At 38.9% G+C, this 27,753-nt stretch overlaps 1 protein-coding gene across 1 annotated transcript in view; it reads left to right on the top strand.

Moving 5' to 3' along the window:
- Positions 1 to 27,753, top strand: part of TEX11 (testis expressed 11) — a 391,628-nt gene that overhangs the window by 344,072 nt on the left and 19,803 nt on the right. The window contains exons 27-28 of the mRNA XM_073227602.1: positions 104 to 212; positions 1,133 to 1,253. Coding sequence (XP_073083703.1) covers positions 104 to 212; positions 1,133 to 1,253 — 230 coding nt within the window. The remainder of the gene's footprint in view (positions 1 to 103; positions 213 to 1,132; positions 1,254 to 27,753) is intronic.

Below are 27,753 nucleotides of genomic sequence, written 5' to 3'. Positions count from 1 at the left end.
CTGTTTCAGACCAGTTTCTTTAGAGAATGCAAGTGGTAGCCTGGGATGAAAACTAATGGATGTGATTATGGTGTTCACAGTCTTTTTTCTTCCCTTCCTGTAGGATTAGCAATGGAAATGCCTGCACACTATCCTACCATCGCTCTAAAGGCCTTGAAAAGGGCTTTATTGCTCCACAAAAAGAAAGAACCAATTGATGTTTTGAAATACAGGTTAGTAAACATAATTCAATACTCAATCCAGGCTTTTTGATAGCCAAAAGAGCTCTAGTCAATATCCTGTAAGTCATCAGTCATACTCAACTGGCATAACTTGAATGATAAGGCTATTACTCCTGTACTAAAATTCCCTCATAACAGCTCTATATTTAGGGTAGTATTATAGGCCAATAATTAATTAGCTAAGTGAAGGAGTCTGACTTTCCCAGAAGATAAGAAGAGGGGAAATTTGCTTCTTTGTGTGAGTCTGTGTGTATAATAAAATTTCTAGGTACCTCTCTTTCTTTGTATCATTAGTATGCCAAATGTACAGAAAGTAACAAACACCAGTGTGTCCACCACCCAAATGTAACAAATGTTAGCATTTTGCTATATTTGCCTCAGATTTTTTTCTAAACACCTTTCTTTAAGGACCATTAAGTGCTGTAACATAACATATTTTTGTAGGAGATTTTATGTTCTCCATGACTAGACATGGGGGAAAAATAGATGTGTGATTTTTCTCTGAAGAACTTCATTAGTTTTCCTTTTCTGACACATGAGAGATAGTTCTCATGGAATTATTCCCAATTTATATCCCAATTCCTTTACCCATTTGGGGATGTGGTGAGGTGCTTTAAAGTGCCTGTAGATCACACCAGCTCACAAAATACAGTAAAGAGCCATGACTCCTTAGTGCAGGACACTAAAAAAAAGTGAAAGACAACCATAAGTGTAATAAAAGGAAGGACTGGTCAGCACCTTTTATAGTTTCACAAATCTGTCTTCTGAGGTTGGAGGCCAGATAAATTTGAGGGAAGAAGAGAAGTGTTTTGAAGTACTTACTTGGGGATGACATTCAGATTTTACTTATTTTATCCATGAATACAATGATTTCTTTCCTTATGGGATGAGTTTTCTCTTTCTGATTTCAGCAAATGTGTGCACCGTTTGATCAACCTCTTGGTGCCAGATGGGGTGCCAAATGCAGAACTGTGTCCCCTGGAAGAAGTTTGGGGCTATTTTGAAGATGCTCTGAGACTTATTCGCCACACTGTAAGTCAAACAGTGGTCTTAAATTTTCAGCTAATTTTAAAGAACTGTCTTGTGTATTAGAAATTACATAAATAATGCTGTCTGATAATAATTTTACAGTGATAAATTCATATTACAATGTAGTTATGCACTACAAAATTTCCCTGGGTTTATGAAGTGTAAATTGTTAAAAGTAGAAAATTGCTAATACAGGTATACTGTGGTTTTAGGTCAAAACAGCTGTACCACCTGGCATTTTGAATCATTTTGTATTTTCAAAACCTGTCATAGTTGTTACTGCCCCTGTGATGATATTAGCCCTTTGAAAAAGCTTATTCCACCTTTTCTCAGAGGCAGGTAATACTTAGAAGAAACGCTGAAGACCTATTTTTTAGTCCTCCTTCTGATGATTTATTTTCTTTTCAATGCAGTTTTATTCAGTGATTTAAAAATTATCTTTATTGAGATGTAATTTATGTATATAAAACTCACCTATTGTGTGCATACAATTCAGTGATATTTTAGTTAATTTATAGTTATGTAACTGTCACCACAACCCAATTTTAGAATATTTCCATTATTCCAAAAGTTTCCTCTTGCCCATTTTCAGTCAAATCCCTGCCCCCACCTTTGGGCTTAAGCAACCACTGATCTGCTTTCTATCTCTATAGATTTTCTTTCTGGATACGTCACATAAATGGAACCATACAGTATATGACCTTTTCTGTCTGGCTTCTTTCAATTTAGCTTAATGTTTTTGAGGTTCATCCATGTTGTAGATTGTATCAGTATTTCAGTCCTACCTATTGCTGAATAAATAGAATATTATAATATGCTATTAAATGAATATATCACATTTTGTTTCGCCACTCACTAGTTGGTTGACATTTGAGTTGTATCCACTTTGGGACTACTGTGAATAATGCTGCTCTGAACATTTGTGTCCAAGTCTTTGTGTGGACATATGTTTCCAATTCTGAGTACATGAATTTCTGGGTCATTTGTTAGCTCTGTTTAACTTTTTGTGTAGCTGAAATCTGTTTTCCAAAGTGACCACACCATTTTACATTCCTGCCATCAGTGTATGAGGATTCCAATTCTCCACATCCCCTTCAACACTTGTTATTGTCCACCCTTTTGTAATAGCCATTCTAGTGGGTATGTAGTGGTAGCTCATTGATTTGCATTTCCTTGATAGCTAATGGTATTGATAATTTTTTTCATGTGCTTACTGACCATTTTTATATCTTCTTTGGAAAAGTATCTATTCAATTATTGTCCCATTTTTAAAATTGGATTCTTACTGAGCTGTGAGAGTTCTTTATATATTCTAGGTACAAATCCTTTATCAATATACAATTTGTAAATATTTTCTCCCAGTCTCTGACTTGTCTTTTCATTTTGTTAATGGCATCATTTAAACTGTAAACGTTCTGAATTTTGATCAAGTCTAATTTGTCAAATTTTTCTTTTATGGGTCATATTTTTGGACATGATAAGAAATCTTTGCCTATCTCAAATTTACAAACACTTTCTCCTGTTTTCATGTGGAAGCTTTTATGCTTTTATCTCTTACATATAGGTCTATAATTCATTTTGAGTTAATTTTTGTTTATGATATAAGGTAATGGTCTCTTGTTTGCTTGTTTTTGCGTTTGTATATCCGTCCTCTGCTGTTTGACTTCAGTTTCCATTTTAAAATGGAAATACCTTTCTCTGACTTCTATACTGAAGTTTTAAGGATCAATTGAAATCATAGTATGTGTTGCAAATTTTAACAGCTCATACACATGTAAGGTAATGTTATTTTAAGGGAGGTATAAAATATTAGGAAGGTTAAATGGCTTCCTTAAAGTCACACAGAAAGTCATTATTTGAATCCATGTTAAATTCCAAGGATCCAGACTACATTTGGCTCAACTGCTTCTTCATGTACAAATACTGGCAAACCACAACACATGGTGGGACACTATAGCAGGGTGACAACATGGTACAAATTAACATCAACTTGTAGAAACTTAGAGTGCTCCTGGAGCTGTGTAATTATGGCCTATTTGAACTCAAGTGAAAAAAAAATTTAGCTTTCAACATTTTGGATATATATGTTTTTTACTTTCTTAGGTGAAAAAGAAAATTCAGTTTCTAAGCCATGAGCCTTATCTTGAACTTCAGATGTATTTGCCATAGTAACAAATACAAAATAAAATTAAACTGTACTATAAATCTAAATTGATCAATTTTCCTAGTCTCTATATAAGGCCATAACTACTTTCTTTTGAACATTTTGTTTTTGCCACTTTTATTCAAATATATTACTCTTCCATCCCTCCGGTTCTTGGGTTGCCTGTTAGCTTAATGTTTCTCTACTGTTTTGACAAGTCTCCCAAACATTACTACTCATCCCTTTAAATATGATGGGATAGTTAGCTTTTTATGAAGAGATTAATTTAATAACCCTCTTAGCTCTTTATATGGTGTATGTTACTTTTCTTGTTTTGTTGAATTGCTGTGCATCTCCTTTGTTTAGGTGCTTATTTTAAATCCTGTCCTTATTTGACTTTTCTAATGACTGGGCACTCATTCATTATTCATTGAGCAGATAACCTTTATCAAGTGCCACCATACAGTGGCAAAATGGCTATTGCACAAATATAAAACCTCAAGCCTCACAATGTCATGCTTTACATTTTACAAAGTAGTCTTACAACTATTATTTCATATGACCCTGCCCCAACATACAAACAGCAATTCTATGAAATGGAGAATGCTTGTATTATTATATTTGATTAATAAATGAGGACATTTTTTATCTATTTTTTATTAAGGTACAATTGATAAACAATCTTATAAAGGTTTCACATGAGCAATATTGTGGTTATTATATTCACCCATATTATCAAGTCCCCCAGACACAACCCATTGCAGTCAGTCACTGTCCATCAGGGTAGTAAGATGATACAGAGTCACTACTTGTCTTCTATGTGCTATACTGCCTTCCCCATGACCTCCCTACGTTATGTAATGCTCCTTAATACCTTTTTCCCTCCATCCCCATCCACTTCCTTTGGTAACCTCTAGTCCCTTCTTGGACTCTGTGTCTACTGCTGTTTTTTTCCTTCCATTTTGTTCTGTTGTTACACTCCAAAAATGAGTGAAATCATTTGATACTTGTCTTTCTCCACCAGGCTTATTTAATTGAGCATGATACCATCTAGATCCATCCAAGTTGTTGGAAAGGGTAGGATTTGTTTTCTTCTTATGGCTGAATAATATTCTGTCATGTGTATGTACCACATCTTCCTTATCCATTCATCTACTGATGGACACTTAGATTGCTTCCACTTCTTGGCTATTGTAAATAGTGCTGCAATAAACATACGGGTGCATATGTCTTTTTCGAACTGGGCTCCTGCATTCTTTGGGTAAATTCTTAGCAGTGGAATTCCTGGGTCAAATGGTATTTCTATTTTTAGGTTTTTGAGGAACCTCCATACTGCTTTTCCACAATGGTTGGACTAATTTACATTCCCACCAGAAGTGTAGGAGGGTTCCACTTTCTCCACATCCTCGCCAACATTTCTTGTTGTCTGTCTTTTGGATGGTGGCCATCCTAACTGCTGTAAGGTGATATCTCATTGTGCTTTTAATTTGCATTTCTCTTATGATTAGTGATGTGGAGCATCTTTTCGTGTGCCTGTTGGCCATCTGAATTTCTTCTTTGGAGAAGTGTCTGTTCAGATCCTCTGTCCTTTTTTTAATTGGATTATTTGCTTTTTGTTTGTTGAGCTGTGTGAGCTCTTTATATATTTTGGATGTCAAAGCCTTATTGGATATGTCATTTATGAATATATTCTGCCTTACTGTAGGATGCCTTTTTGTTCTACTGATGGTGTCCTTTGCTGTACAGAAGCTTTCCAGCTTGATATAGTCCCACTTGTTCATTTTTGCTTTTTTTGTGTGGACATACGTTTCCTGGGGAGATACGTTCATGAAGAAGTTGCTCCTGTTTATGTCCAAGAGATTTTTGCCTGTTTTTTTCTAAGAGTTTTATGGTTTCATGACTTACATTCAGGTCTTTGATCCATTTTGAGTTTACTTTTGTGTTCGTGGTTAGACAGTAATCCAGTTTCATTCTCTTACATGTAGCTGTCCAGTTTTGCCAACACCAGCTGTTGAAGAGGCTGTCATTTCCCCATTGTATATCCATGGCTCCTTTATCGTATATTCATTGACCATATTTGCTGTGGTTAATATCTGGACTCTCTATTCTGTTCCACAGGTCTATGGGTCAGTTCTTGTGCCAGTACCAAATTGTCTTGATTACTATGGCTTTGTTGCAGAGCTTGAAGTTGGGAAGTGAGATCCCCCTGCTTTATTTTTCCTTCTCAGGATTGCTTTGGCTATTCAGGGTCTTTTGTGGTTCTATATGAATTTTAGAACTATTTGTTCCAGTTCATTGAAGAATGGTTTCAGTATTTTGATAAGGATTGCAGTGAATCTGTAGATTGCTTTAGGCAGGATGGCCATTTGGACAATATTAATTCTCCCTACCCAAAAGCATGGGATGAATTTCCATTTATTAGTGTCCTCTTTAATTTCTCTTAAGAGTGTCTTGCAGTTTTCAGGCACATAGGTCTTTCACTTCCTTAGTAAGGTTTATTCCTAGGTATATTATTTTTTTTGGTGCAATTGTGAATGGAATTGTTTTCTTGATTTCTCATTCTGCTAGTTCATCATTAGTATATATGAATGCAACAGATTTCTGTGTATTAATTTTGTATCCTGCAACTTTGCTGAATTCAGATATTAGACCTAGTAGTTGTGGAGTGGATTCCTTAGGGTTATTTATATACAGTATCATGTCATCTGCAAACAATGACAGTTTGGCTTCTTTCTTACCAACGCACATGCCTTTTATTTCTTTTCATTTTTTAAATTTTGGTATCAATAATGTACAATTACATGAGCAACATTATGGTTACTAGACTCCGCCCATTATCAAGTCCCCACCACATACCCCCCATTACAGTCACGGTCCATCAGCATAGTAAGATACTATCGAATGACTCCTTGTCTTCTCTGTGTTGTACTGCCTTCCCCATGCACCCCCCCTACATTGTGTGTGCTAATCATAATGCCCCTTCTTCCCCCTTATCCCTCCCTTTCGACCAACCCTCCCCAGTCCCTTTCCCTTTGGTAACTGTTAGTCCATTCTTGGGTTCTGTGAGTCCGCTGCTGTTTTTGTTCCTTCAGTTTTTGCTTTGTTCTTATACTCTACATATGAGTGAAATCATTTGATACTTGTCTTTCTCTACCTGGCTTATTTCAGTGAGCATAATACCCACTAGCTCCTTCCATGTTGTTGCAAATGTTAGGATTTGTTTTCTTATTATGGCTGAATAATATTCCATTGTATATATGTACCACCTCTTCTTTATCCATTCATCTACTGCTAGACATTTAGGGTGCTTATATTTCTTGGCTATTGTAAACAGTGCTGCGATAAACATAGGGTTGCATATGTCTTTTTCAAACTGGTAGATGCCTTTTGTTTCTTTGTATTGTCTGATTGCCATGAATAGGACCTCTAGTACTATGCTGAATAAAAGCAGGGAGAGAGGGCATCCTAGTCTTGTTCCTGATCTTAGAGGAAAAGCTTTCAGCTTCTCGCTGTTAAGAATGATGTTGACTGTGGGCTTGTCATATATGGCCTTTAATATGTTGAGGTACTTGCCCTCTATAACCATATTATTGAGAGATTTTATCATGAATGGATGTTGAATTTTGTCCAATGCTTTTTCAGCATCTATAGAGATGATCATGTGGCTTTTGTCCTTCTTTTTGTTGATGTGGTGGATGATGTTGATGGATTTTTGAATGTTATACCATCCTTGTATCCCTGGAATAAATCCTACTTGATCATGATGGATGATCTTTTTGATCTATTTTTTAATTTCATTTGCTAATACTTTGATGCATATTTTTGCATCTATGTTCATCAGGGATATTGGTCTGTAGTTTTCTTTGTTTCTGGCATTTTTGCCTGGTTTTAGTATTAGAGTGTTGCTGGCTTCATAGAATGAGTTTGGGAGTATTCCCTCCTCTTCTATTTTTGGAAAACTTTAAGGAGAATGGGTATTACATCTTCTGTAAATGTCTGATAAAATTCAGTGGTGAATCTGTCTTGTATGGGGATTTTATTCTTGGGTAGTTTTTTGATTACTGATTCAATTTTGTTGCTAGTAATGGGACTCTTTAGATTTTCTGTTTCTTCCTTGGTCAATCTTAGAAGGTTGCATTTTTCCAGGAAGCTGTGCATTTCTTCTAGGTTTTCCAGCTTGTTAGCATATAGATGTTCATAGTATTATCTAATTCTTTGTATTTCTGTGGGGTCTGTTGTGATTTTTTCTTTCTCATTTCTGATTCTCTTTATGTGTGTAGATTCTCTGTTTCTCTTAATAAGTATGGATAGGGGGTTATCTATTTTGTTTATTTTCTCAAAGAACCAGCTCTTGGTTTCATTGATTTTTTTCTATTGTTTTATTCTTTTCAATTTTATTTATTTCTTCTCTGATCTTTATTATGTCCCTCCTTCTGCTGACTTTGGGCCTCATTTGTTCTTCTTTTTCCAGTTTCAATAATTGTGACTTTAGACTCTTCATTTGGGATTGTTCTTCCTTCTTTAAATAGGCCTGGATTGCTATATACTTTCCTCTTAGAACTGCCTTCGCTGCGTCCCACAGAAGTTGGGGCTTTGTGCTTTTGTTGACATTTGTGTCCATATATTTCTTGATCTCTGTTTTAATTTGGTCATTGATCCATTGATTATTTAGGAGCATGTTGTTAAGCCTCCATGTGTTTGTGAGCCTTTTTGTTTTCTTTGTTCAATTTATTCCTACTTTCATCCCTTTGAGATCTGAGTAGTTGGTTGGTACAATTTCAATCTTTTTAAATTTACTGAGGCTCTTTTTGTTGCATAGTGTGTGGTCTATTATGGAAAATGTTCCATGTGCACTTGAGAAGAATGTGTGTCATGCTGCTTTTGGGTGTAGAGTTCTGTAGATGTCTGTTAGGTCCATCTGTTCTAGTGTGTTGTTCAGTGCCTCTGTCTCCTTGTTTTCTCTCTGGTTGATCTGTCTTTTGGTATGAGTGGCATGTTGCCATCTCCTAAAATAAATGCATTGCATTCTATTTCCTCCTTTATTTCTACTAGTATTTGTTTCACATATGTCGGTGGCCCTGTGTTGGGTGCATATATATTTATAATGGTTATATCCTCTTGTTGGACTGAGCCGTTTATCATTATGTAATGTCCTTTATCTCTTGTGACTTTCTTTGTTTTGAAGTCTATTTTGTCTGATACTAGTACTGCAACACCTGCTTTTTTCTCCCTGTTGTTTGCATGGAATATCTTTTTCCATCCCTTGACTTTTAGTCTGTGCATGTCTTTGGGTTTGAGGTGAGTCTCTTGTAAGCAGCATATAGATGGGTCTTGCTTTTTTATCCATTTTATTACTCTGTGTCTTTTGATTGATGCATTCAGTCTATTTACATTTAGGGTGATTATTGAAAGATATGTACTTATTGCTATTGCACACTTTAGATTCGTAGTTACCAAAGGTTCAAGGTTAACTTCTTTACTATCTTACTAACTTAACTCGCTTATTCAGCTATTATAAACACAGTCTGATGATTCTTTATTTCTCTCCCTTCTTATTCCTTCTTGTGCATTCTTTATATGCTAGGTGTTTTATTTTGTGCTCTTTTGTGTTTCCTTTGACTGCTTTTCTGGGTAGTTGATTTTATTTTTTGCCTTTAGTTAGTATTTGGTTGGTCTGCTTTCTTTGTTGTGGTCTTATTTTCTCTGGTGACATCTATTTAGCCTTAGGAGCACTTCCATCTAGAGGATTCCCTTTAAAATACACTGTAGAAATGGTTTGTTGGAGGTAAATTCCCTCAACTTTTGCTTATCTGGGAATTGTTTAATCCCTCATTCAAATTTAAATGATAATCTTGCTGGATACAGTATTCTTGGTTCAAGGCTCTTGTGTTTCATTGCATTGAATATATCATTCTATTCCCTTCAAGTCCTGTAAGGTTTCTGCTGAGAAGTCTGATGATAGCCTGATGGGTTTTCCTTTGTAGGTGATCTTTTTTCTCTCTCTGGCTGCCTTTAATACACTATCCTTATCTATGATCTTTGCCAATTTAATTATTATATGTCTTGTTGTCCTCCTTGGATCCCTTGTGTTGGAGGATCTGTGTGCTTCTGTGGTCTGAGAGACTATTTCCTTCCCCAGCTTGGGGAAGTTTTCAGCACTTATTTCTTCAAAGACACTTTCTATCCCTTTTTCTCTCTTCTTCTTCTTCTGGTACCCCTATAATGTGAATATTGTTCTGTTTGGGTTGGTCACACCATTCTCTTAATATTCTTTCATTCCTAGAGATCCGTTTGTCTCTCTCTGCCTCAGCTTCTCTGTATTCCTATTCTCTGAATTCTATTTCATTAACAATCTCTTCCACCTCATCCAGTCTGATCTTAAATCCTTCCATTGTTTGTTTCATTTCTGTTGTCTCCCTCCAGAATTCTTCCCTTAGCTCTTGCATATTTTTCTGTAGCTCCATCAGTATGCTTATGACTTCTATTTTGAATTCTTTTTCAGGAAGATTGGTGACTTTGGTCTCACCAGGCCCTCTCTCTGGTGTTTGAGGGATTTTGGACTGAAAAAGTTTCTTCTGCCTTTTCATGGCGATGGAAGTGGTTGCTAGACAGTGGCATGTGCTTTGGCGGTAACAATGTCCCTTCCTGTTTGCTCATCACCTTGCCCATCTCTGGTGCCTGTGCCAGTCAACCACACACAGATTGCAGCCTCTGGGTTAATCCCCTGAGCTGCCATTGAAGGGGTGGCCCTCGGGATGGGTAGGGCACTGGCAAGGGTCACAGGTGAGCAGTGTATGTTCTTTTGTGAGAACAGCACTCCTTGGTGCTTCCCAAACTCTGCATCATTCTCCACTGCATTTGTGGGTAACCACACACAGGGAGCAGCCTCTGAGTTAATCCCCTGAGCTGCTGTGGATGGTACGGCCCTTGGGATGGCCCAGGGCACTGGTGGCGGTTGCAGGTGAGCAGCGCATGTTCGCCACGAGAACAGAACTCCTATGTGCCTCCCTGACTCTGTGCTGGTTTCCTCTGTCTGTGCAGGTCAACTGCAGGCAGAAGGCAGCATCTGGGTCTGGCCCAGTTAGCAACGCGCTGGAAGAAGCCTCTGTGTGGTTGCTGTATGGGGGGCTGCTCCCCAGCTTCTCCATAGCAATGGTGGGTCAGTTGGTTTGGTTGCACTGCTGGCAGGGGGAATGAATGACCGGCTGCTTATCACCATGAGGGCCTTCGGAGCTGCGTTGCCACCCAGGGCTTTAGGGCATCTAAATGTCCTTAATGTTTCCAGCCTGCTGGGCTGAGTGTGCCAGGATGGTTTTGTCCACCAGTTAAACCCTTGTTCCTTTAAGACTTTTAAAGGGCCCTCTTTTTTTTTGTCGCAGGGCAATTGACTGTTGGAACCTGTTTGCAGCCTTAGTCTCGGATTTTGCTTTTCTTTTCCTCTAATATCCAGTACACCATGCAATGTGTGTCTGTGCTCCCGGTGCAGATTACTAGGTCTGGTTATTCAGCAGTCCTGTGCTTCCACTCCCTCCCCACTCTGATTCTTTTCCTCCTGCTGGTGAGCTGGGGTGTGGGGAGTGTTCATGTCTGGCTGGGTCACAGCTTTGTGTCTTACCCTTTTCTGTGAGATGCTGAGTTTTCACAGATGTAGATGTAGCTTGGCTGGTGTACTGTATCTTCTGGTAACTCTTTTAGGAAAAGTTGTATTTGCTGTATTTTCAAAATATAGATGGTTTTGGGAGGAGTTTTCCACCACCCTACTCATGCCACCATTCTTGAGAATCTCCCAATCTTAATTCTTCTTATCCATGAGCACGGGTTGTATTTCCATTTATTGGTTTCTTCTTTAATTTCTCTCATGAGTGTCTTGTAGTTTTCAGGGTACAGGTCTTTCACCTCCTTAGGTTTATTCCTAGGTATTTTATTATTTTTGATGCAGTTGTAAATGGAATCACTTTCCTGATTTCTCTTTCTTCTAGTTCATTATTTATATAAAGGAATACAGCAGATTTCTGGATATTAATTTTGTATCCTGCAGCATGGCTGAATTCAGTTATTAGTTGTAGTAGTTTTTTAGTGAATTCTTTAGGGCTTTTTATGTACAATATCATGTCATCTGCAAGTAGTGACAGTTTAACTTCTTCCTTACCTATATGGATGCCTTGTATTTCTTTGTGTTGTCTGATTGTCATGACTACGACCTCCAGTTCTATGTTGAATTAAAGGGCAGAGAGTGGGCATCCTTGTCTTCTTCCTGATCTTAGAGGAAAAGCTTTTAGCTTTTTGCTGTAAAGTATCATGTTGGCTGTGGGTTTGTTGTATAAGGCCTTTAGTATGTTGAGGTACTTGCCCTCTATACCCATTCTGTTGAGAGTTTTTATCATGAATGGATGTTGAATTTTTTCAAATGCTTTTTCAGCATCTATGGAGATGATCATGTGGTTTTTGTCCTTCTTTTTGTTGATGTGGTGGATGATGTTGATGGATTTTCTAATATTGTATCATCCTTGCATCCCTGGAGTAAATCTGACTTGATCATGTTGGATGATCTTTTTGATGTATTTTGAATTCGGTTTGCTAATATTTTGTTGAGCATTAATCTGTGCATGTCTTTTGGTTTGAGGTGAGTCTCTTGTTAGCAGCATATAGATGGGTCTTGCTTTTTTATCCATTCTATTACTCTGTGTCTTTTGATTGGTGTATTCAGTCCATTTACATTTAGGGTGATTATTGAAAGATATGTACTTATTGCCATTGCAGGCTTTAAGTTTGTGGTTACTAAAGGTTCAAGTTTAGCTTCTTTGCTATCTTACTGTCTAACTTAACTTGCTTTTTGTGCTATTATAAACACTGTCTGATGATTCTTTATTTCTCTCCCTTCTTATTCCTCCTTCTCCATTCTTCATATGTTGGGTGTTTTGTTCTGTGCTCTTTTTAGGAGTGCTCACATCTAGATTAGTCCCTCTAAAATACCCTGTAGAGGTGGTTTGTGGGAGGCAAATTCTCTCAACTTTTGCTTGTCTGGAAATTATTTAATCCCTCCTTCATATTTAAATGATAATTGTGCTGGATACAGTATCCTTGGTTCAAGGCCCTTCTGTTTCATTGCATTAAATATATCATGCCATTCTCTTCTGGCCTGTAAGGTTTCTGTTAGGAAGTCTGGTGATAGCCTGATGGGTTTTCCTTTGTAGGTGACCTTTTCTTCTCTCTCTGGCTGCCTTTAATACTCTGTCCTTGTCGTTAATCTTTGCCATTTTAATTATTATGTGTCTAGGTGTTGTCCTCTTTGTGTCCCTTCTGTTGGGAGTTCTGTGTGCTTTCATGGTCTGAGCAACTATTTCCTCCCCCAGTTTGGGGAAGTTTTCAGCAATTATTTCTTCAAAACACTTTCTATCCCTTTTCTCTCTCTTCTTCTGGCACCCCTATAATGCGTATATTGTTCCTTTTGGATTGGTCACACAGTTCTCTTAATATTGTTTCATTTCTGGAGATCCTTTTATCTCTCTCTGCATCAGCTTCTGTGCGTTCCTGTGCTCTCGTTTCTATTCCATTAATGGCCTCTTGCATCCCATCCATTCTGTTTTTAAGTCCTTCCAGAGATTGTTTTATTTCTGTAGTCTCCCTCTGTACTGGCTCCTTTAGCTCTTGCATATTTCTCTGCAGATCCATCAGCATGTTTATGATTTTTATTTTGAATTCTTTTTCAGGGAGACTGGTCAGGTTGGTTTCCGCAGGTCATCTCTCAGGGGTTGTCTGGACTATTTTGGGCTGGACTAATTTCTTCTGCCTTTTCATTGTGATAACAGTGGCTGTAGGCAGGTAGCGGGTATGTCAGCTGGTAGAAGAAAGTCCTTTCCTGCTTGCTGGATGCCTTGCCCCTCTCTGCTGCCTGTGTCAGTTACCCACACTCCTGGAGTAGCCACCGGATTATTCCCCTCAGCTGCTGTGGGCGGGGTCTCTGTGAGAGCACTGCAGAGCCCTATGGGGAGTAGCAGGCATGCCAGCTGCACTCCCCTGTGAAGGCAGCGCCCCTGCCAGGAAGCTGTATACCAGCAGCGTCCTTTGGGTCTGGCCAGGGTGGCTGTCCGTCGGGCTGGGATTCCCATCATTTGCTGGGAGTGCTTTTCTGTTTCTCTTATAACAAGCACCCCATGCACCGTGTGTCTGTGCTCCGGGTGCAGATTTCTAGAGCTGGTTGTTTAGCAGTCCTGGGCTTTCACTCCCTTCGCGTTCTGACTCCTTTCTTCCCGCCAGGTTCTGGGGTGGGTGGGCATTCAGGTCCCGCCCAACTGCGTCTTGTATCTTACCTCCTTTGTGTGATGTTGAGTTCTCACAGATGTAGATGTATCCTGGCTGTTGTACCATATCCACTGGTGTCTCTTTTAGGAATAGTTGTATTTATTGTATTTTCATAAACATATATGTTTTTGGGAGGAGATTTCCACTGAACTACTCATGCCACCATCTTGGCTCCTTTTTATGTATTTTTGAATTTGGTTTAATAATATTCTGTTGAATATTTTTGCATCTATGTTCATGAGGGATATTGGTCTATAATTTTCTTTTTCTGTGGTTACTTTGCCTGGTTTTGGTATTAGAGTGATGATGGCCTCATAGAATAAGTTTGGAAGTATCCCCTTCTACTGTTTGGAAGACTTTAAGGATCGTGTTCATTAGGTCTTCACTGAATGTTTGATAAAATTCAGTGGTGAAACCATCTGGTCTAGGGATTTGTTCTTAAGTAGTTTTTTGTTTACCAATTCAATTTAATTGCTAATTGCTGGTAATTGTTCAGTTCAGATTTTCTGTTTCTTTTTTTCTCAGTCTTGGAAAGTTTTTTTTTTCTAGAAAATTGTCCATTTCTTCTAGGTTATCTAATTTGTTAGAATATGTTTTTATAGTATTCTCTAATAATTCTTTGTATTCCTGTGGTGTCTGTAGTGATTTTTCCTTTCTCATTTGTGATTCTTTTTATGTATGTAGACTCTTTTTTTTTTTCTTGGTAGTCTGGCTAGGGGTTTCTCTATTTTGTTTATTTTCTCAAAGAACCAGCTCCTGCTTTCAATGATTCTTTCTATTGTTTTATTCTTTTCGATTTTATTTATATCTGCCCTGATCTTTATTATCTCCCTCCTTCTGTTGACTTTGGGCCTCATTTGTTCTTCTTTTTCTAGTTTCATTAATTGTGCGTTTAGACTGTTCATTTTGGATTGTTCTTCTTTTTGAGGTAAGCCTGTATTGCAGTAAACTTCCCTTTACTGCATCCCACAGATTTTACAGTGTTGAGTTATTGTTTTCATTTGTCTCCTTATATTGGAGATATGTTTTTATTTGGTCATTGATCTTTTGAATATTTAGGAGCATGTTGTTAAGCCCTCATGTGTTTGTGGGATTTTTGTTTTCTTTGCATAATTTATTTCTAGTTTCATACCTTTGTGGTCTGAGAAGCTGGTTGGTACAATTTCAATCCTTCTGAATTTACTGTAAGTCTTTTTATGGCCTAGTATATGACCCATTCTGGAAAATGTTCCATGTGCACTTGAGAAGAATGTGTATCCTTCTCCTTTTGGGTGTAGGGTTCTGTAGATGTCTGTTAGGTCTGTCTATTCTAATGTGTTGTTCAGTGCCTCTGTCTCCTTACTTATTTTCTGTCTGGTTATTCTGTCTTTTGGTGTTAGTGGCATGTTGACATCTCCTAAAATGAATGCATTGCATTCTGTTTCCCCCTTTAATTCTGTTAGTATTTGTTTCACATATGTAGTTGCTCCTATGTTGGGTTCATAGATATTTATAGTGGTTATATCCTCTTGTTGGACTGACCCCTTTATCATTATGTAATGTCCTTCTTTTTCTCTTATTACTTTCTTTGTTTTGAAGTCTATTTTTTCTGATACACGTACTGCAACACCTGCTTTTTTCTCCCTATAAATTGCATGTAATATCTTTTTCCATCCCTTCACTTTTAGTCTGTGTATGTCTTTGGGTTTTAAGTGAGTCTCTTGTAGGCACCATAAGGATGGGTCTTGTTTTGTTATCCATTATATAACTCTATGTCTTTTGATTGGTGCATTCAGACCATTTACATTAGGGTGAGTATTGATAGATATATACATAGTGCCATTGTAGGCTTTAGATTCATGGTTACCAAAGGTTCAAGGGTAGCTTCTTTACTATCTAAAAGTCTAACTTACTTGTGCTATTTCAAACACAATCTAAAGGTTCTTTTTTTCCCCCCTTCTGTTTCTTCCTCCTTCACTCTTTATGTATTAGGTGTCATATTCTGTACTCTTTGTGTATCCCTTGACTGACTTTCTGGGTAGTTGATTTAATTTTGCATTTGTTGAGTAATTAATTGGTCTATTTCCTTTACTCTGATTTTATTTTCTCTGGTGGCAGCTATTTAGCCTTAGGAGCACTTCCATCTAGAGAAGTCCCATTAACATACACTGTAGAGATCATTTGTGGGAAGTAAATTCTCTCAACTTTTCTTTTCTGGGAATTGTTTAATCCCTCCTTCAAATTTAAATGATAATCTTGCTGGGTAGAATATTCTTGGTTCGAGGCCCTTCTGTTTCATTTCATTGAATATATCATGCCCTCCCTTCTGGCCTGTAAGGTTTCTGCTGAGAAGTCTGATGATAGCCTGATTGGGTTTCCTTTATAAGTGATCTTTTTTCTCTCTCTGGCTCCTTTCAGTACTCTGTCTTTGTCCTTGATCTTCTCCATTTGAATTATTATATGTCTTGGTGTTGTCTTCCTTGGGTTCCTTTTGTTGGGAGATCTCTGCACTTCCAAGGCCTGGGGGACTATTTCTTTCCCCAGATTGGGGAAGTTGCAGCTACTATTTCCCCAATGAGACTGTCTATCCCTTTGTCTCTCTCTTCTTCCTCTGGTAGCCCTATATGCAAATATTGTTCCATTTGGATTGGTCACACAGCTCTCTTATTATTCTTTCATTCCTAATAATCCATTTTTCTCTTTTCCTCAACTGCTCTGTTTTCCTGTCCTCTAACTTCTGTTTTATTCAGTCTCTTCTACATCATCTGGTCTACTTTTAAATCTCCCAATAGTATGTTTCATTTTAGATACTGTATTTTTCAAATGTTCCATTTGTTGAAGTCCTCTCTGAGATACTGAATATTTTTCTGTAGCTCAGTGATCATGCTTATGACTTTTATTTTGAAATATTTATTAAGAAAATTCTTGATTTCAGTGTCAGTATGCCCTCTTTATCTCATTTTTTCTTGCAATTTTGTTTGAACCAAATTCCTTTGTCTCCATTTTTTTAGTGTTTCCTATGGAATAATAACTTTGTGTAGGTGGTGCTCTGTACTGCCCAGAAGCTCAATTTCCTGTGCAGGAGCCTCAGCTGTTGGCAAGGAGTGGGTGTAGTGCCTTTCTGTCTCACTCATAGTGAACTGTGTGGGCTGTCAGTTGATCACACTAGCAAGGTCAATACTCTCTGGAGGTCCCATGCACTTGCAGCAATGGCTGGGGTAGCAGGCAAGTGGAATTGGCACCTGCTTGGAGGAAAGAACTTGGTTGGGAGGGTTTCCTGTCTTTCTGGCTGTAATACCTGCCTCCACTGCCAGGTCCATTGGGCTGTTGTGTGGGGATGATCCTCTGTGCTATGCCCCTGTAGCTCCCATGGGCAGGGCCACCCTACAGCATTCTTGGTGTGATGGCAGCATCGCAAGGTGCATCTACCACAGTGTGGGGCCTCAGGACTGCTGTTGCTAGCCATGGGGTTGGAGCATCTAAAGCTCCTAAAAGTTTCTGCTCTTTCTCCTGAGCAGCAGTTCTGTGTAATCTTTACCTCTTTAGTGCCCATCTCACTGGTGGGAAGTCTTTCAAACTGCCCTCCTTTATTTTGTCCTAGGGAAGCCGGAATTGTGTACCTGTTCTCCATAAGCAGCTAGAATCTTGGCCTCTCCAAGTATTCTGCCCATCTTAGCTTTCCAACCCCACTAATCACAATACTACCCTGTAATGTGGGTTCGTGCTCCCACCACAGATCTCCAGGGCTGGGTGTTCAGCAGTCCTGGGCTTCTACTCTCTCCTGGCTCCTTTCCTCTTCCATTAGTCTGTGGGCTGATGGAGGGTTTGGGTCCTGCTGGATCTGAACTTTACCACTTTATGCTTTTCTATGATGTCTTTTCTTCTTCCATAGATGGAGGCAGTCTGTTCTACAGTTTTCAGGTCAGTTTTACAAGATTAGTTGTGTTTCCTGTATTTTCGCATTTTATCTGATTTTGGAAGGTGGTTTCTGCCTCATTTCTCACATGCCATCTTTTTTATTCAAGATAACCTCTGAGAACTTTTTAAGCACCATACACTTTTTCTTCTCCTTCCAGGATTCTGATGACAGGAATGTTAGAACTTTTGTAATTGTCCCACAGGTCTCTTGTAGCTCTTTCATTAATTTTTCTGGTCTGTTTTCTATCTGTTGTACATTCTGGGTAATTTCTATTGTTCTGTATTTGATTTCATCAATCTTTCCTCTGTCTCCTCCATTCTGTTGAATGTGTCCATGGAGGTTTTTATTTCAGGTGTTGTATTTTTCAGTTCTAAAATTTGTGTTTGTTCTTTATATCTTCTGCTTTTGTTTTTGTTGTCTTCATTACATTTTTTGCTGAAATTTCTATTTCTTTGTTGAGGTTTTCCATCTTTTTCTTGTTTGAACTATGTTCATAATTGTTCATTGAAACATTTTTATGGTTATTACTTAAATATCTTTGTCAGATATTGAATCTTTTTTGACATCTCAGCATTGGCATCATTTGGTGCTTTTTTAACTCTGAGGCCTTCCTGGTGTAGTAATTTCTTATTGGAACCTGGATATTTTCATATTGTTATGAGACTGTGAATCTCATTTAAACCTTCCATTTCAGCTGGATTTCTCTGATACTGCTGTGACAGGGGAGGAAATTCAACCTTGTTACTTCCAAATGGAAATAGAAACTCATATTCCCGAGTTGGCCTCCATTAATACTCCAGGTTGAGGTGTCCTTGTTACTTCTGGGTGGAGATGACACCTTAGGTGGTTTCCACTAACATCCACCATGTTGGAGGTGGCCTCACTATGTGCTGTGTGATGGTGAAAGTCCTGCCTTTCTGGAAATGTCTGTAGACTATTCCTCCTCTGATACCATTCTAGCAGGAAGGGAGACAGGTGTCTGGTTACTCCAGGGTAGGAGTGGAAATCCAGGCTACACTGACACGTTGGGTTGTGAGAAATCCTCATTACCATACATTGGGTATGAAAATCTTATCTCGCTTTTTGGCCTTCTCTGATACCACCTGGGCATTGGTTGGTCTAGATTTCCCACTTGGCTTATACTGGAGTGGTTAAGGCAGGGACAGTTTTTTTGGTGATGTTCAGCTGTAATAGAGCAGTTATTATGTAAAGGTTTTCTGTCTTTCATTGCTGCCCTTTACCTGGTCTTTTGCCTAGACAGTAGAATTTTTTGTGGACTTTTATTTGTCTGTGCCTGTTGACATCTCTAGCATTAGCTCTGTGATATTCTTCCCAGGTGCACATGGCACATTTTCCATAATAGATCACATACTATGTAACAAAAAGAGCCTCAGTAAATTCAAAAACATTGAAATTCTGCCAACCAACTTTTCAGATCACAAAGGTATAAAACTAGAAATTAATTGTACAAAGAAAACAAAAAGGTTCACAAACACATGGAGGCTTAACAACATGCTCCTAAATAATCAATGGATCAGTGACCAAATTAAAACAGAGATCAAGAAATATATGGACAAAAATGACAACAACAGCACAAAGCCCCAACTTCTGTGGGACGCAGCGAAGGCAGTTCTAAGAGGAAAGTATATAGCAATCCAGGCCTATTTAAAGAAGGAAGAACAATCCCAAATGAAGAGTCTAAAGTCACAATTATTGAAACTGGAAAAAGAAGAACAAATGAGGCCCAAAGTCAGCAGAAGGAGGCACATAATAAAGATCAGAGAAGAAATAAATAAAATTGAGAAGAATAAAACAATAGAAAAAAATCAGTGAAACCAAGAGCTGGTTCCTTGAGAAAATAAACAAAATAGATAACCCCCTATCGATACTTATTAAGAGAAACAGAGAATCTACACACATAAAGAGAATCAGAAATGAGAAAGGAAAAATCACAACGGACTCCACAGAAATGCAAAGAATTAGAGAATACTATGAACATATATATGCTAACAAGCTGGAAAACCTAGAAGAAATGGACAACTTCCTAGAAACATACAACCTTCCAAGATTGACAAAGGGAGAAACAGAAAATCTAAACAGACCAATTACCAGCAACAAAATTGAATTGGTAAACAAAAAAATACCCAAGAACAAAACTCCTGGACCAGATGGATTCACTGCTGAATTTTACCAGGCATATAAAGACATAATACCCATTCTCCTTAAAGTTTTCCAAAAACAGAAGATGAGGGAATACTTCCAAACTCATTCTATGAAGCCAGCATCACTCTAATACCAAAATCAGACCAAGACACCAGAAAAAAAGAAAATGACAGACCAATATCCCTGATGAACATAGATGCAAAAATACTCAACAAAATATTAGCAAACTGAATTCAATAATACATCAAAAAGATCATACACCATGATCAGGTGGAATTCATCTCAGGGATGCAAGGATGGTATAACATTTGAAAATCCATCAACATCATCCGGCACATAAACAATAAGAATGACAAAAACCACATGATTATCTCCATAGATACTGAAAAAGCTTTTGACAAAATACAACATCCATTCATGACAAAAACTCTCATCAAAATGGATATAGAGGGCAAGTACCTCAATGTAATGAAGGCAATATATGACAAGCCCACAGCCAACATCATTCTTAACAGCGAGAAGGTGGAAACTTTTCCTCTAAGATCAGGAACAAGACAAGGATGCCCACTCTACTCCCTCTATTCAACATACTACTGGGGGTCTTGGCCATAGCAGTCAGACAAAACAAAGAAATACAAGGAATCCAGATTGGTAAAGAAGAAGTCAAATTGTTACTATTTGCAGATGACATGATACTGTACATAAAAATCCCTAAAGAATCCACTCCAAAACTACTAGATCTAATATCTGAATTCAGCAGAGTTGCAGGATACAAAATTAACACACAGAAATCTGTCGCTTTCCTAAACACTAACGATGAACTAGCAGAAAGAGAAATCAGGAAAACAATTCCATTCACAATTGCATCAAAAAGAATAAAATACCTGGAAATAAACCTAACCAAGGAAGTGAAAGACCTATACTCTGAAAACCACAAGACACTCATGACACAAATTAAAGAAGATACCAATAAATGAAAACACATCCAGTGCTCATGGATAGAAAGAATGAATATTGTCAAAATGGCCATCCTACATAAAGCAATCTACAGATTCAATGCAATTCCTATCAAAATAGCAGCAGCATTCTTCAAGGAACTGGAGCAAATAGTGAAAACTTCATATGGAAGCACAAAAGACCCCGAATAGCCAAAGCAATCCTGAGGACGATAAAGCAGGGAGGATCTCACTTCCCAACTTCAAGCTGTACTACAAAGCCACATTAATGAAGACATTTTCATACTGGTACAAGAAAAGACCCATTAACCAGTGGAAGAGAATAGAGAGCCCATATATAAACCCAACCACATATAGTCAATTAATATATGATAAAGGATTCATGGACATACAATGGGGAAATGACAGCCTCTTCAACAGATGGTGAAGGCAAAACTGGACAGCTACATGTAAGAGAATGAAACTGGATTATTGTTTAACCACAAACACAAAAGTACAGTCAAAATGGATCAAAGACCTGAATGTAAATCATGAAACCATAAAACTCTTAAAAAGAATATAGGCAGAAATCTCTTGGACATAAACATTAGCAACTTCTTCATGAACATATCTCCCTGGGCATAGGAAACAAAAGCGAAAATGAACAAGTGGGACTATATCAAGCTGAAAAGCTTCTGTACAGCAGAGGACACCATCAATAGAACAAAAAGTACCCTACAGTATGGGAGAATATATTCATAAATGACAGATCTGATAAAGGCTTGACATCCAAAATATATAAAGAGCTCGCGAACCTCAACAAACAAAAGCAAATAATCCAATTAAAAAATGGGCACAGGGAGGGGTGGAGCCAGGATGGCGGCGTTAGTAGAGCAGTGGAAATCTCCTCCCAAAAACACATAGAGCTATGAAAATATAACAAAGAAAAATCTTCCTAAAATAGAGACCACAGGACACAGGACAACATCCAGACCACATCCACACCTGCAAGAACCCAGCGCCTTGCGAAGGGGGTAAGATACAAGCCCCGGCCCGGCGGGACCCGAGCGCCCCTCCCCCCGGCTCCCAGCGGGTGGAAAGAAACCGGAGCGGTTTTTTTTTTGGCGAGTGATTTTTGGACGCCTTAAAGGGACAGGGACCCCGGTGCTAGGGAGGCAGAGCAGCAGGACGGGTGAGCGGGTTCCTGGGACCGGCGCCTAGGGACAAAGAATATCGCGCGTTTTTCCCTGCGGGACTGTTGGGCGGGTGCCTGAGACCAGCACCTGAGGACGGAGGAAATCGTGCGTTTTTCCCCCTTTTTTTTTTTTCTCTTTTTGGCGAGTGCTTTTTGGAAGCCTTAAAGGGACAGGGACCCCGGTGCTAGGGAGGCAGGGCGGCGGGACTGGTGAGCGAGTGCCTGGGACTGGCGCATGAGGACAAAGAATATCACGCATTTTTCCCTGCCGGACCGGCGGGCGAGTGCTTTTTGGAAGCCTTGAAAGGACAGGGACCCTGGTGCTTTGGGGGCAGGGCAGTAGGACCAGTGAGCGGGTGCCTGGGACTGGCGCCTGAGGACAAAAAAAAAAATCGCGTGTTTTTTCCTTTTTTTTTTCTGTTCCCTCTCTCATTGTTGCTGTTGTTGCGTTGCTTTGGAGAGTGCTTTTTGGAAGTCTGAAAGGGGCAGGGCAGGACACTTAGTCCAGAGTCAGGGAATCTGGGGATCTCTGGGCACTCTAACCCCCTGGGAAGCAGGGAGCACAGAGGCCCCTTACGGAGATAACTAGCCTCCCAGCCGCTCCCCCTCCAACAGGGCTCCACCACTTTGGAGGAGCAGCCCCAGCCAGGCCACGCCCACAGCAACAGCAGAGATAAACCCCATAGCAACCGGGCAGGAAGCAGAAGCCCTGTCTGTGCACAGCTGCCCAGAACAAGCCACTAGAGGTCGCTATTCTCCCAGGAGAGGAAGGCCACAAACCAACAAGAAGAGAAGCTCTTCCAGCGGTCACCTGTACCAGCTCTGCAAACTATCTCTATCACCATGAAAAGGCAAAACTACAGGCAGACAAAGATCACAGAGACAACACCTGAGAAGGAGACAGACCTAACCAGTCTTCCTGAGAAAGAATTCAAAATAAAAATCATGAACATGCTGACAGAGACGCAGAGAAAAATGCAAGAGCAGTGGGATGAGATGCAGAGAAAAATGCAAGAGCAATGGGATGAAGTCCGGAGGGACATCACAGATGTCAGGAAGGAGATCACAGAGGTGAAACAATCCCTGGAAGGATTTATAAGCAGAATGGATAAGATGCAAGAGGCCATTGAAGGAATAGAAGCCAGAGAACAGGAACGTATAGAAGCTGACATAGAGAGAGATAAAAGGATCTCCAGGAATGAAACAACACTAAGAGAACTATGTGACCAAGCCAAAAGGAATAATATTCATATTATAGGGGTACCAGAAGAAGAAGAAAGAGGAAAAGGGATAGAAAGTCTCTTTGAAGAAATAATTGCTGAAAACTTCCCCAAACTGGGGGAGGAAATAATCGAACAGACCATGGAATTACACAGAGCCCCCAACAGAAAGGATCCAAGGAGGACAACACCAAGACACATAGTAATTAAAATGGCAAGGATCAAGGACAAGGAAAGAGTTTTAAAGGCAGCTAGAGAGAAAAAGGTCACCTATAAAGGAAAACCCATCAGGCTAACAACAGACTTCATGACAGAAACCCTACAGGCCAGAAGAGAATGGCAGGATATATTTAATGCAATGAAACAGAAGGGCCTTGAACCAAGGATACTGTATCCAGCACGACTATCATTTAAATATGATGGCGGGATTAAACAATTCTCAGACAAGCAAAAGCTGAGGGAATTTGCTTCCCACAAACCACCTTTACAGGGCATCCTACAGGGACTGCTCTAGAGGGGAGCACCCCTAAAAAGAGCACAGAACAAAACACACAACATATGAAGAATGGAGGAGGAGGAATAAGAAGGGAGGGAAGAAAAGAATCTCCAGACAGTGTATATAACAGCTCAATAAGCAAGCTAAGTTAGGCAGTAAGATACTAAAGAAGCTAACCTTGAACCTTTGGTAACCACGAATCTAAAGCCTGCAATGGCAATAAGTACATATCTCTCAATAGTCACCCTAAATGTAAATGGACTTAATGGACCAATCAAAATACACCGAGTAATAGAATGGATAAAAAAGCAAGACCTATCTATATGCTGCTTACAAGAAACTCACCTTAAACCCAAAGACAAGCATAGACTAAAAGTCAAGGGATGGAAAACCTATTTCAGGCAAACAACAGTGAGAGAAAGCAGGGGTTGCAGTACTAATATCAGACAAAAGAGACTTCAAAACAAAGAAAGTAACAAGAGATAAAGAATACTAACAGAACTAAAGAGGGAAATAGACTGCAATGCATTCATTTGAGGAGACTTCAACACACCACTCACCCCAAAGGATAGATCCACCGGGCAGCAAATAAGTAAGGACACACAGGCACTGAACAACACACTAGAACAGATGGACCTAATAGACATCTATAGAACTCTCCATCCAAAAGCAACAGGATATACATTCTTCTCAAGTGCACATGGAACATTCTCCAGAATAGACCACATAGTAGCTCACAAAAAGAGCCTCAGTAAATTCCAAAATATTGAAATTCTACCAACCAATTTTTCAGAACACAAAGGTAAAAAAGTAGAAATAAATTCTACAAAGAAAGCAAAAAGGCTCAAAAATACATGGAGGCTTAACAACATGCTACTAAATAATCAATGGATCAATGAACAAATCAAAATAGAGATCAAGGAATATATGGAAACAAATGACAACAACAAAACTAAGCCCCAACTTCTGTGGGACGCAGCGAAAGCAGTCTTAAGAGGAAAGTATATAGCAATCCAGGCACACTTGAAGAAGGAAGAACAATCCCAAATGAATAGTCTAACATCACAATTATCAAAACTGGAAAAAGAAGAACAAATGAGGCCTAAAGTCAGTAAAGGAGGGACATAATAAAGATCAGAGAAGAAATAAACAAAATTGAGAAGAATAAAACAATAGCAAAAATCAATGAAACCAAGAGCTGGTTCTTCGACAAAATGAACAAAATAGATAAGCCTCTAGCCCAACTTATTAAGAGAAAAAGAGAATCAACACAAATCAACATAATCAGAAATGAGAATGAAAAAATCACGACAGACTCCACAGAAATACAAAGAATTATTAAAGACTACTATGAAAACCTATATGCCAACAAGCTGGAAAACCTAGAAGAAATGGACAACCTCCTAGAAAAATACAACCTCCCAAGACTGACCAAGGAAGAAACACAAAAGTTAAACAAACCAAATATGAGCAAAGAAATTGAAATGGTAATCAAAAAACTACCCAAGAACAAAACCCTGGGGCCAGCCGGATTTACCTCGGAATTTTATCAGACACACAGAGAAGACATAACACTCATTCTCCTTAAAGTGTTCCAAAAAATAGAAGAAGGAATACTCCCAAACTCATTCTATGAAGCCAACATCACCCTAATACCAAAACCAGACAAAGACCCCACCAAAAAAGAAAATTACAGACCAATATCCCTGATGAATGTAGATGTAAAAATACTCAATAAAATATTAGCAAACAGAATTCAACAGTATATCAAAAGGATCATACACCATGACCAAGTGGGACTCATCCCAGGGATGCAAGGATGGTACAACATTCGAAAATCCATCAACATCATCCACCACATCAACAAAAAGAAAGACAAAAACCACATGATCATCTCCATAGATGCTGAAAAAGCATTTGACAAAATTCAACATCCATTCATGATAAAAACTCTCAGCAAAATGGGAATAGAGGGCAAGTACCAAAACATAATAAAGGCCATATATGATAAACCCACAGCCAGCATTATACTGAACAGCGAGAAGCTGAAAGCATTTCCTCTGAGATTGGGAACAAGACAGGGATGCCCACTCTCCCCACTGTTATTTAACATAGTACTGGAGGTCCTAGCCACGGCAATCAGACAAAACAAAGAAATACAAGGAATCCAGATTGGTAAAGAAGAAGTTAAACTGTCACTATTTGCAGATGATATGATACTGTACATAAAAAACCCTAAAGACTCCACTCCAAAACTACTAGAACTGATATCGGAATACAGCAATGTTACAGGATACAAAATTAACACAGAAATATGTAGCTTTCCTATACACTAACAACGAATCAATAGAAAGAGAAATCAGGAAAACAATTCCATTCACCATTGCATCAAAAAGAATAAAATACCTAGAAATAAACCTAATCAAATAAGTGAAGGACTTATACTCTGAAAACTACAAGTCACTCTTAAGAGAAATTAAAGGGGACACTAATAAATGGAAACTCATCCCATGCTCATGGCTAGGAAGAATTAATATCGTCAAAATGGCCATCCTGCCCAAAGCAATATACAGATTTGATGCAATCCCTCTCAAATTACCAGCAACATTCTTCAATGAATTGGAACAAATAATTCAAAAATTCATATGGAAACACCAAAGACCCCGAATAGCCAAAGCAATCCTGAAAAAGAAGAATAAAGTAGGGGGGATCTCACTCCCCAACTTCAAGCTCTACTACAAAGCCATAGTAATCAAGACAATTTGGTACTGGCACAAGAACAGAGCCACAGACCAGTGGAAAAGATTAGAGACTCCAGAAATTAACCCAAACATATATGGTCAATTAATATTTGATAAAGGAGCCATGGACATACAATGGCAAAATGACAGTCTCTTCAACAGATGGTGCAGGCAAAACTGGACACCTACATGTAGGAGAATGAAACTGGACAATTGTCTAACCCCATATACAAAGGTAAACTCAAAATTGATCAAAGACCTGAATGTAAGTCATGAAACCATTAAACTCTTGGAAAAAAACATAGGCAAAAACCTCTTAGACTTAAACATGAGTGACCTCTTCTTGAACATATCTCCCCGGGCAAGGAAAACAACAGCAAAAATGAGCAAGTGGGACTACATTAAGCTGAAAAGCTTCTGTACAGCGAAAGACACCATCAATAGAACAAAAAGGAACCCTACAGTATGGGAGAATATATTTGAAAATGACACATCCGATAAAGGCTTGACATCCAGAATATATAAAGAGCTCACACGCCTCAACAAACAAAAAACAAATAACCCAATTAAGAAATGGGCAGAGGAACTGAACAGACAGTTCTCTAAAAAAGAAATACAGATGGCCAAGAGACACATGAAAAGATGCACCACATCGCTAATTATCAGAGAAATGCAAATTACAACTACAATGAGGTATCACCTCACACCAGTAAGGATAGCTGCCATCCAAAAGACAAACAACAACAAATGTTGGCGAGGCTGTGGAGAAAGGGGAACCCTCCTACACTGCTGGTGGGAATGTAAATTAGTTCAACCATTGTGGAAAGCAGTATGGAGGTTCATCAAAATGCTCAAAACAGACCTACCATTTGACCCAGGAATTCCACTCCTAGGAATTTACCCTAAGAATGCAGCAATCAAGTTTGAGAAAGACAGATGCACCCCTATGTTTATCGCAGCACTATTTACAATAGCCAAGAATTGGAAGCAACCTAAATGTCCATCGGTAGATGAATGGATAAAGAAGAGGTGGTACATATATACAATGGAATACTACTCAGCCATAAGAAGTGGAAAAATCCAACCATTTGCAGCAACATGGATGGAGCTGGAGAGTATTATGCTCAGTGAAATAAGCCAAGCGGAGAAACAGAAATACCTAATGATTTCACTCATCTGAGGAGTATAAGAACAAAGGAAAAACTGAAGGAACAAAACAGCAGCGGAAATACAGAACCCAAAAATGAACTAACAGGTACGAAAGGGAAAGGAACTGGGGAGGATGGGTGGGCAGGGAGGGATAAGGGGGGGAAGAAGAAGGGGGTATTAAGATTAGCATGCATGTGGGGGGAGGGAGAAAGGGGAGGGTGGTCTGCACAACACAGAGAGGACACGTAGTGATTCTACAAC

Source organism: Manis javanica, chromosome X (genome assembly GCF_040802235.1).
Source record: "Manis javanica isolate MJ-LG chromosome X, MJ_LKY, whole genome shotgun sequence".
In the NCBI taxonomy this organism is placed as follows: domain Eukaryota; kingdom Metazoa; phylum Chordata; class Mammalia; order Pholidota; family Manidae; genus Manis; species Manis javanica.
The sequence above is the reverse complement of the archived record's forward strand: the minus strand, read 5'-3'. Positions and strand labels throughout refer to the sequence as shown.